This window comes from Notothenia rossii (assembly GCF_949606895.1).
Source record: "Notothenia rossii genome assembly, chromosome: 8".
In the NCBI taxonomy this organism is placed as follows: Eukaryota; Metazoa; Chordata; class Actinopteri; order Perciformes; family Nototheniidae; genus Notothenia; species Notothenia rossii.
Window position 1 is genome coordinate 83,508,378 of NC_136906.1, and position 15,658 is coordinate 83,524,035.

General features: G+C 44.6%; 1 protein-coding gene across 1 annotated transcript; it reads left to right on the forward strand.

Annotated features, from left to right (window-relative positions):
• The first annotated feature begins 613 nt into the window (after positions 1 to 613).
• LOC307014142 (ankyrin repeat and SOCS box protein 2-like) lies at positions 614 to 15,593 on the forward strand. Its single transcript, XM_079641897.1, has 10 exons — positions 614 to 766; positions 8,136 to 8,423; positions 9,016 to 9,126; positions 9,193 to 9,362; positions 9,577 to 9,732; positions 9,878 to 10,123; positions 10,972 to 11,143; positions 11,306 to 11,867; positions 12,652 to 12,805; positions 15,138 to 15,593. Exons 2-10 carry the CDS (start codon positions 8,143 to 8,145, stop codon positions 15,272 to 15,274), a joined length of 1,989 nt encoding a protein of 662 aa, XP_079498023.1. The 5' UTR covers positions 614 to 766; positions 8,136 to 8,142; the 3' UTR covers positions 15,275 to 15,593.
• Positions 15,594 to 15,658: the final 65 nt, after the last annotated feature.

Consider the following 15,658-nt stretch of genomic DNA (forward strand, 5'->3'; position numbering starts at 1 on the left):
CACACACACACACACACACACACACACACACACACACACACACACACACACACACACACACACACACACACACACACACACACACACACACACACACACACACACACACACACACACACACACACACACACACACACACACACACACACACACACACACACACACACACTCTAAGTTTAACTAGGCCTATGTTTACTTGAAGAGGCCCTATTCTTCTTCTGTGGTGTTCCCTCTGCTGTAGTTATATAGGTGCCTGTGACTCTAGAGCAGGGGTTCCCAAACTTTTCAGCCCGCGACCCCCAAAATAACAGTGCCAGAGACTGGCGACCCCCTGTCGACGGGGAGGTGTTAATTTGTTTGAGAAACAGAGCCTCGTTGCGGGGAATTATACAGATGGCTAGTCCGCCCCTGAAAATGTCTATGCAAACGTTATTATTAATAATAATTGAATTTTTTTTTTAATAAAAAACATTAATCAATTTTTTTTAAATAATTTCTTTGTTTGTTTTTTTTCATTTTTATTTTGTAATCATCTCGCGACCCCCACTCGTGGTCTCGCGACCCCCCGCGGGGTTGCGACCCCCACTTTGGGAACCCCTGCTCTAGAGGATTGTCTGTCACTCTGGAGGTCGCCCCGCTGACATGGCAGCTCCTAAAATACCCAGAAGCCCCGCCCCCTTCCCCCCTGACTGCAGCACAGACAAAATCTCTCTTTTCTGAACGCTGAAGGGAACGCTGGATAAACAAAGAGAAGCTTTACAGACAGGTGAGTCAGTGCTGCTTCACACCAACTGACATGTATACAGTCAGTGCTGCTTCACACCAACTGACATGTATGCAGTCAGTGCTGCTTCAGACCAACTGACATGTATACAGTCAGTGCTGCTTCACACCAACTGACATGTATACAGTCAGTGCTGCTTCACACCAACAGACATGTATGCAGTCAGTGCTGCTTCACACCAACTGACATGTATACAGTCAGTGCTGCTTCACACCAACAGACATGTATGCAGTCAGTGCTGCTTCAGACCAACTGACATGTATACAGTCAGTGCTGCTTCACACCAACTGACATGTATACAGTCAGTGCTGCTTCACACCAACTGACATGTATACAGTCAGTGCTGCTTCACACCAACTGACATGTATTCAGTCAGTGCTGCTTCACACCAACAGACATGTATGCAGTCAGTGCTGCTTCAGACCAACTGACATGTATACAGTCAGTGCTGCTTCACACCAACAGACATGTATGCAGTCAGTGCTGCTTCAGACCAACTGACATGTATACAGTCAGTGCTGCTTCAGACCAACTGACATGTATACAGTCAGTGCTGCTTCACACCAACTGACATGTATACAGTCAGTGCTGCTTCACACCAACTGACATGTATTCAGTCAGTGCTGCTTCACACCAACAGACATGTATACAGTCAGTGCTGCTTCACACCAACTGACATGTATTCAGTCAGTGCTGCTTCACACCAACTGACATGTATACAGTCAGTGCTGCTTCACACCAACTGACATGTATTCAGTCAGTGCTGCTTCACACCAACTGACATGTATACAGTCAGTGTTGCTTCACACCAACTGACATGTATACAGTCAGTGCTGCTTCATAATAACTGACACCAACAGACATGTATACAGTCAGTGCTGCTTCATAATAACTGACACCAACTGATATGTATGCAGTCAGTGCTGCTTCATACTAACTGACACCAACAGACATGTATGCAGTCAGTGCTGCTTCATACTAACTGACACCAACAGACATGTATGCAGTCAGTGCTGCTTCATAATAACTGACACCAACAGACATGTATGCAGTCAGTGCTGCTTCACACCAACAGACATGTATGCAGTCAGTGCTGCTTCATAATAACTGACACCAACAGACATGTATACAGTCAGTGCTGCTTCATAATAACAGACATGTATACAGTCAGTGCTGCTTCACACCAACTGACATGTATGCAGTCAGTGCTGCTTCACACCAACTGACATGTATACAGTCAGTGCTGCTTCACACCAACTGACATGTATACAGTCAGTGCTGCTTCACACCAACTGACATGTATGCAGTCAGTGCTGCTTCACACCAACTGACATGTATACAGTCAGTGCTGCTTCACACCAACAGACATGTATGCAGTCAGTGCTGCTTCATAATAACTGACACCAACAGACATGTATACAGTCAGTACTGCTTCACACCAACTGATATGTATGCAGTCAGTGCTGCTTCACACCAACTGACATGTATACAGTCAGTGCTGCTTCACACCAACAGACATGTATGCAGTCAGTGCTGCTTCATAATAACTGACACCAACAGACATGTATACAGTCAGTACTGCTTCACACCAACTGATATGTATGCAGTCAGTGCTGCTTCACACCAACTGACATGTATACAGTCAGTACTGCTTCATAATAACTGACACCAACAGACATGTATGCAGTCAGTGCTGCTTCATAATAACTGACACCAACAGACATGTATGCAGTCAGTGCTGCTTCACACCAACTGACATGTATGCAGTCAGTGCTGCTTCACACCAACTGACATGTATACAGTCAGTGCTGCTTCACACCAACTGACATGTATACAGTCAGTGCTGCTTCACACCAACAGACATGTATGCAGTCAGTGCTGCTTCAGACCAACTGACATGTATACAGTCAGTGCTGCTTCACACCAACTGACATGTATTCAGTCAGTGCTGCTTCAGACCAACTGACATGTATACAGTCAGTGCTGCTTCACACCAACTGACATGTATTCAGTCAGTGCTGCTTCACACCAACAGACATGTATACAGTCAGTGCTGCTTCACACCAACTGACATGTATTCAGTCAGTGCTGCTTCACACCAACTGACATGTATGCAGTCAGTGCTGCTTCACACCAACTGACATGTATACAGTCAGTGCTGCTTCACACCAACTGACATGTATACAGTCAGTGCTGCTTCACACCAACTGACATGTATTCAGTCAGTGCTGCTTCACACCAACTGACATGTATACAGTCAGTGCTGCTTCACACCAACTGACATGTATACAGTCAGTGTTGCTTCACACCAACTGACATGTATACAGTCAGTGCTGCTTCATAATAACTGACACCAACAGACATGTATACAGTCAGTGCTGCTTCATAATAACTGACACCAACTGACATGTATACAGTCAGTGCTGCTTCATAATAACTGACACCAACTGATATGTATGCAGTCAGTGCTGCTTCATACTAACTGACACCAACAGACATGTATGCAGTCAGTGCTGCTTCATACTAACTGACACCAACAGACATGTATGCAGTCAGTGCTGCTTCATAATAACTGACACCAACAGACATGTATGCAGTCAGTGCTGCTTCATAATAACAGACATGTATACAGTCAGTGCTGCTTCACACCAACTGACATGTATGCAGTCAGTGCTGCTTCACACCAACTGACATGTATGCAGTCAGTGCTGCTTCACACCAACTGACATGTATGCAGTCAGTGCTGCTTCACACCAAAAGACATGTATACAGTCAGTGCTGCTTCATACTAACTGACACCAACAGACATGTATACAGTCAGTGCTGCTTCATAATAACTGACACCAACAGACATGTATGCAGTCAGTGCTGCTTCACACCAACTGACATGTATACAGTCAGTGCTGCTTCACACCAACAGACATGTATGCAGTCAGTGCTGCTTCACACCAAAAGACATGTATACAGTCAGTGCTGCTTCATACTAACTGACACCAACAGACATGTATACAGTCAGTGCTGCTTCATAATAACTGACACCAACAGACATGTATACAGTCAGTGCTGCTTCATAATAACTGACACCAACAGACATGTATACAGTCAGTGCTGCTTCATAATAACTGACACCAACAGACATGTATGCAGTCAGTGCTGCTTCATAATAACTGACACCAACAGACATGTATACAGTCAGTGCTGCTTCATAATAACAGACATGTATACAGTCAGTGCTGCTTCACACCAACTGACATGTATGCAGTCAGTGCTGCTTCACACCAACTGACATGTATACAGTCAGTGCTGCTTCACACCAACTGACATGTATACAGTCAGTGCTGCTTCACACCAACTGACATGTATACAGTCAGTACTGCTTCACACCAACAGACATGTATGCAGTCAGTGCTGCTTCACACCAACTGACATGTATACAGTCAGTACTGCTTCACACCAACAGACATGTATACAGTCAGTGCTGCTTCACACCAACTGACATGTATGCAGTCAGTGCTGCTTCACACCAACTGACATGTATACAGTCAGTGCTGCTTCACACCAACTGACATGTATACAGTCAGTGCTGCTTCACACCAACTGACATGTATACAGTCAGTACTGCTTCACACCAACAGACATGTATGCAGTCAGTGCTGCTTCACACCAACTGACATGTATACAGTCAGTACTGCTTCACACCAACAGACATGTATGCAGTCAGTGCTGCTTCACACCAAAAGACATGTATACAGTCAGTGCTGCTTCACACCAACTGACATGTATACAGTCAGTGCTGCTTCATAATAACTGACACCAACAGACATGTATACAGTCAGTGCTGCTTCATAATAACTGACACCAACAGACATGTATACAGTCAGTGCTGCTTCATAATAACAGACATGTATACAGTCAGTGCTGCTTCACACCAACTGACATGTATACAGTCAGTGCTGCTTCACACCAACTGACATGTATACAGTCAGTGCTGCTTCACACCAACAGACATGTATGCAGTCAGTACTGCTTCATAATAACTGACACCAACAGACATGTATGCAGTCAGTGCTGCTTCATAATAACTGACACCAACAGACATGTATGCAGTCAGTACTGCTTCATAATAACTGACACCAACAGACATGTATACAGTCAGTGCTGCTTCATAATAACTGACACCAACAGACATGTATACAGTCAGTGCTGCTTCATAATAACTGACACCAACTGACATGTATACAGTCAGTGCTGCTTCATAATAACTGACACCAACTGATATGTATGCAGTCAGTGCTGCTTCATACTAACTGACACCAACAGACATGTATGCAGTCAGTGCTGCTTCATAATAACTGACACCAACAGACATGTATGCAGTCAGTGCTGCTTCACACCAACTGACATGTATACAGTCAGTACTGCTTCACACCAACAGACATGTATGCAGTCAGTGCTGCTTCACACCAACTGACATGTATACAGTCAGTGCTGCTTCACACCAACTGACATGTATGCAGTCAGTGCTGCTTCATACTAACTGACACCAACAGACATGTATACAGTCAGTGCTGCTTCATAATAACTGACACCAACAGACATGTATGCAGTCAGTGCTGCTTCACACCAACTGACATGTATACAGTCAGTGCTGCTTCACACCAACAGACATGTATACAGTCAGTGCTGCTTCATAATAACTGACACCAACAGACATGTATACAGTCAGTGCTGCTTCATAATAACTGACACCAACAGACATGTATACAGTCAGTGCTGCTTCATAATAACTGACACCAACAGACATGTATACAGTCAGTACTGCTTCATAATAACTGACACCAACAGACATGTATGCAGTCAGTGCTGCTTCATAATAACTGACACCAACAGACATGTATACAGTCAGTGCTGCTTCATAATAACAGACATGTATACAGTCAGTGCTGCTTCACACCAACTGACATGTATGCAGTCAGTGCTGCTTCACACCAACTGACATGTATACAGTCAGTGCTGCTTCACACCAACTGACATGTATGCAGTCAGTGCTGCTTCACACCAACTGACATGTATACAGTCAGTGCTGCTTCACACCAACTGACATGTATACAGTCAGTACTGCTTCACACCAACAGACATGTATGCAGTCAGTGCTGCTTCACACCAACTGACATGTATACAGTCAGTACTGCTTCACACCAACAGACATGTATGCAGTCAGTGCTGCTTCATACTAACTGACACCAACAGACATGTATACAGTCAGTGCTGCTTCACACCAAAAGACATGTATACAGTCAGTGCTGCTTCATACTAACTGACACCAACAGACATGTATACAGTCAGTGCTGCTTCATAATAACTGACACCAACAGACATGTATACAGTCAGTGCTGCTTCATAATAACAGACATGTATACAGTCAGTGCTGCTTCACACCAACTGACATGTATGCAGTCAGTGCTGCTTCACACCAACTGACATGTATACAGTCAGTGCTGCTTCACACCAACTGACATGTATGCAGTCAGTGCTGCTTCACACCAACTGACATGTATACAGTCAGTGCTGCTTCACACCAACAGACATGTATGCAGTCAGTACTGCTTCATAATAACTGACACCAACAGACATGTATGCAGTCAGTGCTGCTTCATAATAACTGACACCAACAGACATGTATGCAGTCAGTACTGCTTCATAATAACTGACACCAACAGACATGTATACAGTCAGTGCTGCTTCATAATAACAGACATGTATACAGTCAGTGCTGCTTCACACCAACTGACATGTATGCAGTCAGTGCTGCTTCACACAAACTGACATGTATACAGTCAGTGCTGCTTCACACCAACTGACATGTATGCAGTCAGTGCTGCTTCACACCAACTGACATGTATACAGTCAGTACTGCTTCACACCAACAGACATGTATACAGTCAGTGCTGCTTCACACCAACTGACATGTATGCAGTCAGTGCTGCTTCACACCAACTGACATGTATACAGTCAGTACTGCTTCACACCAACAGACATGTATACAGTCAGTGCTGCTTCACACCAACTGACATGTATACAGTCAGTGCTGCTTCACACCAACTGACATGTATGCAGTCAGTGCTGCTTCACACCAACTGACATGTATACAGTCAGTACTGCTTCACACCAACAGACATGTATGCAGTCAGTGCTGCTTCACACCAACTGACATGTATTCAGTCAGTACTGCTTCACACCAACAGACATGTATGCAGTCAGTGCTGCTTCACACCAACTGACATGTATGCAGTCAGTGCTGCTTCACACCAACTGACATGTATACAGTCAGTGCTGCTTCACACCAACAGACATGTATGCAGTCAGTACTGCTTCATAATAACTGACACCAACAGACATGTATGCAGTCAGTGCTGCTTCATAATAACTGACACCAACAGACATGTATGCAGTCAGTACTGCTTCATAATAACTGACACCAACAGACATGTATACAGTCAGTGCTGCTTCATAATAACAGACATGTATACAGTCAGTGCTGCTTCACACCAACTGACATGTATGCAGTCAGTGCTGCTTCACACCAACTGACATGTATACAGTCAGTGCTGCTTCACACCAACTGACATGTATGCAGTCAGTGCTGCTTCACACCAACTGACATGTATACAGTCAGTACTGCTTCACACCAACAGACATGTATACAGTCAGTGCTGCTTCACACCAACTGACATGTATGCAGTCAGTGCTGCTTCACACCAACTGACATGTATACAGTCAGTGCTGCTTCACACCAACTGACATGTATGCAGTCAGTGCTGCTTCACACCAACTGACATGTATACAGTCAGTACTGCTTCACACCAACAGACATGTATGCAGTCAGTGCTGCTTCACACCAACTGACATGTATACAGTCAGTACTGCTTCACACCAACAGACATGTATGCAGTCAGTGCTGCTTCACACCAACTGACATGTATGCAGTCAGTACTGCTTCACACCAACAGACATGTATGCAGTCAGTGCTGCTTCACACCAACTGACATGTATACAGTCAGTGCTGCTTCACACCAACTGACATGTATGCAGTCAGTGCTGCTTCACACCAACTGACATGTATACAGTCAGTACTGCTTCACACCAACAGACATGTATGCAGTCAGTGCTGCTTCACACCAACTGACATGTATGCAGTCAGTGCTGCTTCACACCAACTGACATGTATACAGTCAGTGCTGCTTCATAATAACTGACACCAACAGACATGTATGCAGTCAGTGCTGCTTCACACCAGCAGACGTGTATGCAGTCAGTGCTGGTGTCTGTTTTATGATGTTTCTCCTCACAGCTCCAGAATGGCGGACTACTTTGAAGATTATTCTGTCTACAATAACCTTAGTGATGAAGAGCTGCTGCAGCTCGCCATCACACGCAGTCTGACGGACAGCCCACCTTTAAATCACAGCTCCCACAATCCACCTGCAAACCACAGCTCCAACAATCCACCTGCAAACCACAGCTCCCACAATCCACCTTTAAACCACAGCTCCAACAATCCACCTGTAAACCACAGCTCCCACAATCCACCTGTAAACTACAGCTCCCACAATCCTCCAAGTGAAGAGCCTCCTGACCCGTAGGTGACCTCATGGTTTTATTTCCTCTTCCTCTTTGTTTGACTTTCATTCGGGCAGATTGCACTGACACTCAGAACGCTGGTATCAGCTAATACATGGATGTTATTCTTCTTTCTTTAAGCAGTGAGAATAGCGTTGTGCAGGGAAGTCCTATTTCTGTAGTGGACCCTGAAGGCAGCCTCTGCCTGATCCCCTCCATTTTGGCTTAATGACGTTCAGTAGTCTCATTTATTACCTTTTAACGACCACCTTTTAAAACCCTCAGAACTTTCAGACGTTCACCAGTGGGGCATTACAAAGATCTCTTATTAACCACAGACCTTATTTCAGACTACCAACAACACATTCAGAAAACCAACAAGACAACCAAACCGGAAGGGTTAAAAAAGCTGACTCATGCTTCAGGACTTATTCCTGCACCATTCAAACTTGCATTGTATGCATGTCAATAAGGTGTTGACAGTGCTCTGATTGGTTGTTGAGTCATATTCTGAGCTCTGATTGGCTGTTGGGTCAGTGTCTAAGCTCTGATTGGATTTTGGGTCAGTGTCTGGGATTTGATTGGCTGCTGTCTTTGTGTCACTGTGACAGGAAGAAGTTTGATGGGACCGTCAGTCGCTTCATGACGGGAGCTGGGAAGAGCATGGTGGCGTATCGCCGACCTGATGGCAGTCTGGTCCACATCGCTCCAGAACCTGTGGAGTGAGTCTAGTTCTGTTCACCTGTCTCACCTATCTCACCTGTACCTGATGTGTCTCTTCCCTGCAGGGAGGAGGAGCCTCTGTTCAGAGCGGTCCGTGTCGGGGATGTTAGCAAAGTGAAAGCGCTGACGATGGTCCAGGAAACAAACCTGATGCTTCCAAGTAAACCGGGCTGGCTCGCCATTCACCAGGCGGCATGGTACGGGCAGGACAGCTGTCTGAGAGTACTGCTGTCAGGTACTCTCTCTCTCTCTCTCTCTCACACACACACACACACACACACACACACACACACACACACACACACACACACACACACACACACACACACACACACACACACACACACACACACACACACACACACACATATACACACACATATACACACACACACACACACACACAAACACACACTCTCACACACAGTTTCTCTCGTGTTCGTGCTCAGCTCAGCCGGGGATGATCAACAAGCGGACCGAGCACGGGGAGACGGCTCTGATGGTCGCTGTCAGCAAAGAACAGTTGCCATGCGTTCAGGTGCTGCTGGAAAAGGGATCTGATACTAATACCCCCAACTATGACAAAGAGACTCCGCTCTACAAAGGTGAAACTGACAGTTTTTATTTGGGCATTAAGATATCCAACATAACGATCTGAACTCAGATTATCCTGTAGGGCAGAGCTTTGAAATGGTGATACTGTGTGTAGTCGACTGATATTTCCCTCAATAAACTCTGGTTTCTCTGCAGCCTGTGAGAGGAGCAGCGCCGCGATAGTGGCGGCCTTGTTGAACCACGGTGCAGCCGTCAACACTCCCTGTATTTGGAGTTTCACGGCCCTACACGAAGCTGCTATTCAAAACAACGCTGAGATCTGTGAGATGCTGCTGAAGGCTGGAGCCAAACACACTCTGGTCAATGTGTACGGCCTCTCGCCGCTGTTTACCGCCTCGCAGAGCGGGCAGCTGGCCATCCTGCGCCTCCTCCTCAAACACGGTAAGAGGATGGGTTACCTTATTGATCTCTGCTGAAATGTGCAGAATAAACAGCAACATGCCTGATCCCTGAATCCTGAATCCTCATCCCTGAATCCTGATCCCTGAATCCTGATCCCTGAATCCTGATCCCTGAATCCTGAATCCTCATCCCTGAATCCTGATCCCTGAATCCTGATCCCTGAATCCTGAATCCTGAATCCTGATCCCTGAATCCTGAATCCTGAATCCTGATCCCTGAATCCTGAATCCTGAATCCTGATCCCTGAATCCTGAATCCTGATCCCTGAATCCTGATCCCTGAATCCTGATCCCTGAATCCTGAATCCTGTTCCCTGAATCCTGATCCCTGAATCCTGATCCCTGAATCATGATCCCTGAATCCTGAATCCTGATCCCCGAATCCTGATCCCTGAATCCTGATCCCTGAATCATGATCCCTGAATCCTGAATCCTGTTCCCTGAATCCTGATCCCTGAATCCTGATCCCTGAATCATGATCCCTGAATCCTGAATCCTGATCCCCGAATCCTGATCCCTGAACCCTGTTCCCTGAATCCTGATCCCTGAATCCTGAATCCTGATCCCTGAATCCTTATCCCTGATCCCTGAATCCTGAATAATGAATCCTGATCCCTGAATCCTGATCCCTGATCCCTGAATCCTGATCCCTGAATCCTGAATCCTGTTCCCTGAATCCTGATCCCTGAATCCTGAATCCTGATCCCTGATCCCTGAATCCTTATCCCTGATCCCTGAATCCTGAATAGTGAATCCTGATCCCTGAATCCTGATCCCTGATCCCTGAATCCTGATCCATGATCCCTGATCTCCTTTCGGTCACTGCAGGTGCAGACATTAACAGCCAGGCTGCTGATGGAGCCACCGCTCTGTATGAAGCTGCTAAAAATGGACACGACGAGATCGTGGAGTTCCTCCTGTCTCAGAATGCTGATGCCAACAAACCAGGAAAAACTGGGTTTTTACCACTCCATGTTGCCGCTCAGAGAGGCAGCTACAGGTGAGAACATGGATTTTTGTCTGCCTTAGCTAATGACACACACACACACACACACACACACACACACACACACACACACACACACACACACACACACACACACTCTAATTTCCAGTTTTCCGAGAGTTGGTCTGGTCTAATTCCTGTGTTTCCTATTCCCAGCATCGTCTCCATGTTGATCTCGGTCACCAGTAAGACCAGAGTCCGCCGCGCCGGCATCAGCCCGCTTCACCTGGCGGCTGAGCGTAACCGTGATGACGTCCTGGAGGCTCTGATCGAGGCAGGTTTCGATGTGAACGCTCAGCTGTCTGAAGAACGGCTGCGGCTCTACCAGGACCGCCGCAGCACGCCGCTCTACTTCTCCGTCATTAACAACAACATCCATGCGGTGCGCATGCTGCTGGCGGCCGGCGCAGACCCCAACCGGGACATGTTCAAACCTCTGATGGTGGCGGCGAGGCTGAACTGCATCCAGACCGTCACCCTGCTGGTGGAGCACAGAGCAGATATCAACGCCTCCATCCCCACACACCTCACCACCTTCCCTGCCGTCTACATGTTCTCCATGAAGAACCTGCCCATGTTCAAGTACCTGCTCGACCACGGGGGCCACGCCCGCTCCTGCTTCAACTGTGTCTATGGAAACCGACCTCATCCACCAATCAAAACCACACGATCAGAAAGGGACTCAGACAGGGTCTCCGAACAGCACGGAGGCGTTCAGGTGACCAAACGTCTGCTTTGACAGTTCTGTGATTGATTGACAGTTCTGTGATTGATTGACAGTTCTGTGATTGTTTGACAGTTCCGTGATTGATTGACATGTCTGTAATTGATTGACAGTTATGTGATTGATTGACAGTTATGTGATTGATATTTATGTGATTGATTGACAGTTATGGGATTGATTGATTGCTCTGTGATTGATTGACAGTTATGTGATTGATTGACATTTAGGTGATTGATTCACAGTTATGTGATTGATTGAAAGCTCTGTGATTGATTGACAGTTCTGTGATTGATTGACATGTCTGTGATTGATTGACAGTTATGTGATTGATTGAAAGCTCTGTGATTTATTGACAGTTCTGTGATTGATTGACAGCTCTGTGATCGATTGACAGCTCTGTGATTGATTGACAGTTATGTGATTGATTGACAGCTCTGTGAATGATTGACAGTTATGATATGTATTGACATGTCTTTGATGTATTGACAGTTATGTGATTGATTGATTGATTGACAGTTCTGTGATTGATTGAAAGCTCTGTGATTGATTGACAGTTATGTGATTGATTGACAGCTCTCTGATTGATTGACAGCTCTGTGATTGATTGACAGTTATGATATTTATTGACATATCTTTGATTTATTGACAGTTCTGTGATTGATTGACAGCTCTGTGATTGATTGACAGTTATGTGATTGATTGACAGTTATATGATTGACAGCTCTTTGATTGATTGACAGTTATGTAATTGATTGACATCTCTGTGGTTGATTGACAGTTCTGTGAGATGATCTCAGCTCCTAGTATATCTCGGTGGGCGGGGCCGATCATTGACGTCCTGTTGGACTACGTTGGCCATGTGACCCTCTGCTCACGACTGATGGAGCATCTGGACAGTTACTCTGAATGGAACGTCATCAAGGAGAAAGCTGGTGAGTAAAAAACAACTGATCGGAGGCCTGTACTACGAATCAGGATGTTCGCTTAGCGGCTAACTTCAGGGAAAACTCAGGGTATCCGGACCTACGACGCTGGTTCTCTTTTTAGCGGGCTAGATCTCCATGGTAACTTATGCTGAGCGGCTAACCTGCCCCGGAGCAGGTCAGGTTTCAGGCTAAGAGATCAACTCAGTGAAAGCACTGCCTGCTGACCAATCAGAGCTCAGTGTGCGGAGTTTAAAGCGATCAAGTCATATTACAGGAGAAAGGAAATACAGAAAAGCTGCCGTTGCAGGAAAGACGGCCGGCAAAAATCAGCGACTGTGTGAACGTGAACATGAATAGAATATCACCTCCCATCTTCAGAGCAATCTGACTATTAGAACATTAGCGTTAAGAAAGCTTACTTAAATATCTGCCACAACATAAGTAACAGGATCAGAGTAACATTAAGTACAGTCCGCGGCATATCACATCATAATGTATCATCTCCTTATCTGAGTCAGCTGAGCCGTATCTGGCCGTGCAACACTCACAGTGTCACATACTGTATGCAGAAGGATTATTTGAAGCAACACATTAAGTTGAGGAAACACTCGAGTCAAATGTAATGAAAGTCAGATGGTGTCTTAGACGGGGCAGTGATATCATAAACCTGTTCATGTACGCATTCAAACACTTGTTCTGTTACCAGCTGTATTCACCTTGCAGGTGCAGCTATCAGAGTCAGAATCAGAATACCTTTATGAGTCCCACAGAGGGGAAATGTGCAGCGTTACAGCAAAAAGAGCCACAGACAGCTTAGTGTTGCATATCTTACATGCGTTAAAAAAGTACTAAGTTATAATATAATAAACAATATGCTAAAAAAAGATAAAACTAAAAAAGTTACATAATTTTCAAAAATACAGATCAAAAACAAATCAAATCTACAAATCAAATCCTGTAGCAGTTCTTAGGATTTAGCAGCCCGGTATATATTACAGTTATTAAAGATGGCATATGTATATAAAGTATATATTGCACATAGTTTGACGGTATTTAACAGCAGCAAGTTACACAATCTACAAAATACAAGATACATACCTTGTAGCAGTAACAAGGGTTTAGCAGCCAGGTATACATTACACAGTTATTAACGGCATATATATATATATATATATATATATATATATATATATATATATATATATATATATATATATATATATATATATATATATATATATAATAGCTATGTGGCTTTGATCCTGGATAAAGTGATTAAGTCATGGATGTTGTAATGTCATCAAGGGTTTCCTCTTGCCACTATAGAGCGGGGTTAACGACAAAACAATAAGCAGCCGAAGGTTTTCAGTCCAAAAAATGTAATTTTATTAACAAAACATTATTGACTTAAAGTCTCAAAATAACAAATCTTTAAACAATATTTCGGCGGTATACTTTGCTATTGCAACCTTTATCCTTTGCAAAACTAATTTCTGTCTGCAATTTGCGGTCGAAAAACTGTTCCGCTCTCCGTCTCAACAGGTCTCCGAGCACCCCGGCTGTCCTCAATTACCTCACTTAAATACACACCGGAAGGTACACGGAAACAGATCATATTTACGATATAAAATAAACAATCACTTCATCAAAACATATTCATCACGGCAATATAAAACATTTTCCATCATTAAATCATTTATCAAATTATGTATCGAAATAATAACTTTGTGGCTCTAACAGATGTTTAAAGTTTAACTTCTTCATATGTCTAATATTAAAGTTGACTTTTCATTCAGGAAGTATGACGCTGCGCTGTCAGTACGCTTCTCCATGTTTGTGATTGGTCGAATGCTCCAGATACCACCCCTTTCATGTGAACGCACCTAACTAGATAGTACACGGCTGGCTTGAGCGATCCACTTGATAACCCGCGTCGTAGGAACGTTTAGCGAGAGCGCGTATGTTTTGGATTAGGCCAACCGGCTAACTCAAACATATCCAGGTTAGGTTGAACCAACTTCGTAGTACAGGCCTCGGCTCGACCTGTCTCTTTCCAGTGTTGTTAGTGGTTTGTTTTGTAGTTTCCAGTGTTGTTAGTGGTTTGATTTGTAGTTTCCAGTGTTGTTAGTGGTTTGATTTGTAGTTTCCAGTGTTGTTAGTGGTTTGATTTGTAGTTTCCAGTGTTGTTAGTGGTTTGTTTTGTAGTTTCCAGTGTTGTTAGTGGTTTGATTTGTAGTTTCCAGGGTTGTTAGTGGTTTGTTTTGTAGTTTCTAGTGTTGTTAGTGGTTTGTCTCGTGGTTTCCAGTGTTATTACTGTGTTCTTGTTTTGTTCTCTCAGCATTGCCGCGGCCGCTGTTGCAGCTCTGCAGGCTGCAGGTCCAGAGGCTGGCTGGACGTCGCCGGCTGAAGAAGTTGCCGCTGCCTGGAGGTCTGATCCGCTTCCTGCAGCACCAGGAGGGCTCCCTGGAGATCTGATGACCAGGAGGACTCCCTGGAGGTCTGATCCGCTTCCTGCAGCACAACGAGGGCTCTGTGGACCTTTGCTGAAAGACGTGATTCTTCACTGATGGGACTCTATCACTCAGTATTGATGTCTTAGCTCACATTTGATTTAAACGACTCAACATGAACAATTTAAATGTGTTGAAATAGCGCCAGTGGTATGCCGTCTCCAGACACCTAAATCCTGGCTCGGCTGTAGCTAAATAAGATGTGGTGAAGACATGTTTAATTTCTGTGAAAGTGTTTGTTCGTTCAAATATTTTTGAAATAAAGATCTGAATGTGAAGTTGAACATGTCTGACGAGGTATTTAGTGCAAAACTTGATTATTATATATTTTATTTTACTGTTTATTTGA

Bases quoted from the DNA above. Each gene is read 5' to 3' on its own strand.
- LOC307014142 (XM_079641897.1), top strand. From the start codon at position 8,143: ATGGCGGACTACTTTGAAGATTATTCTGTCTACAATAACCTTAGTGAT. The intron at 9,127-9,192 runs GTGAGTCTAGTT...TCTTCCCTGCAG, and splicing joins ATCGCTCCAGAACCTGTGGA to GGAGGAGGAGCCTCTGTTCA. The intron at 12,806-15,137 runs GTGAGTAAAAAA...TTGTTCTCTCAG, and splicing joins CGTCATCAAGGAGAAAGCTG to CATTGCCGCGGCCGCTGTTG.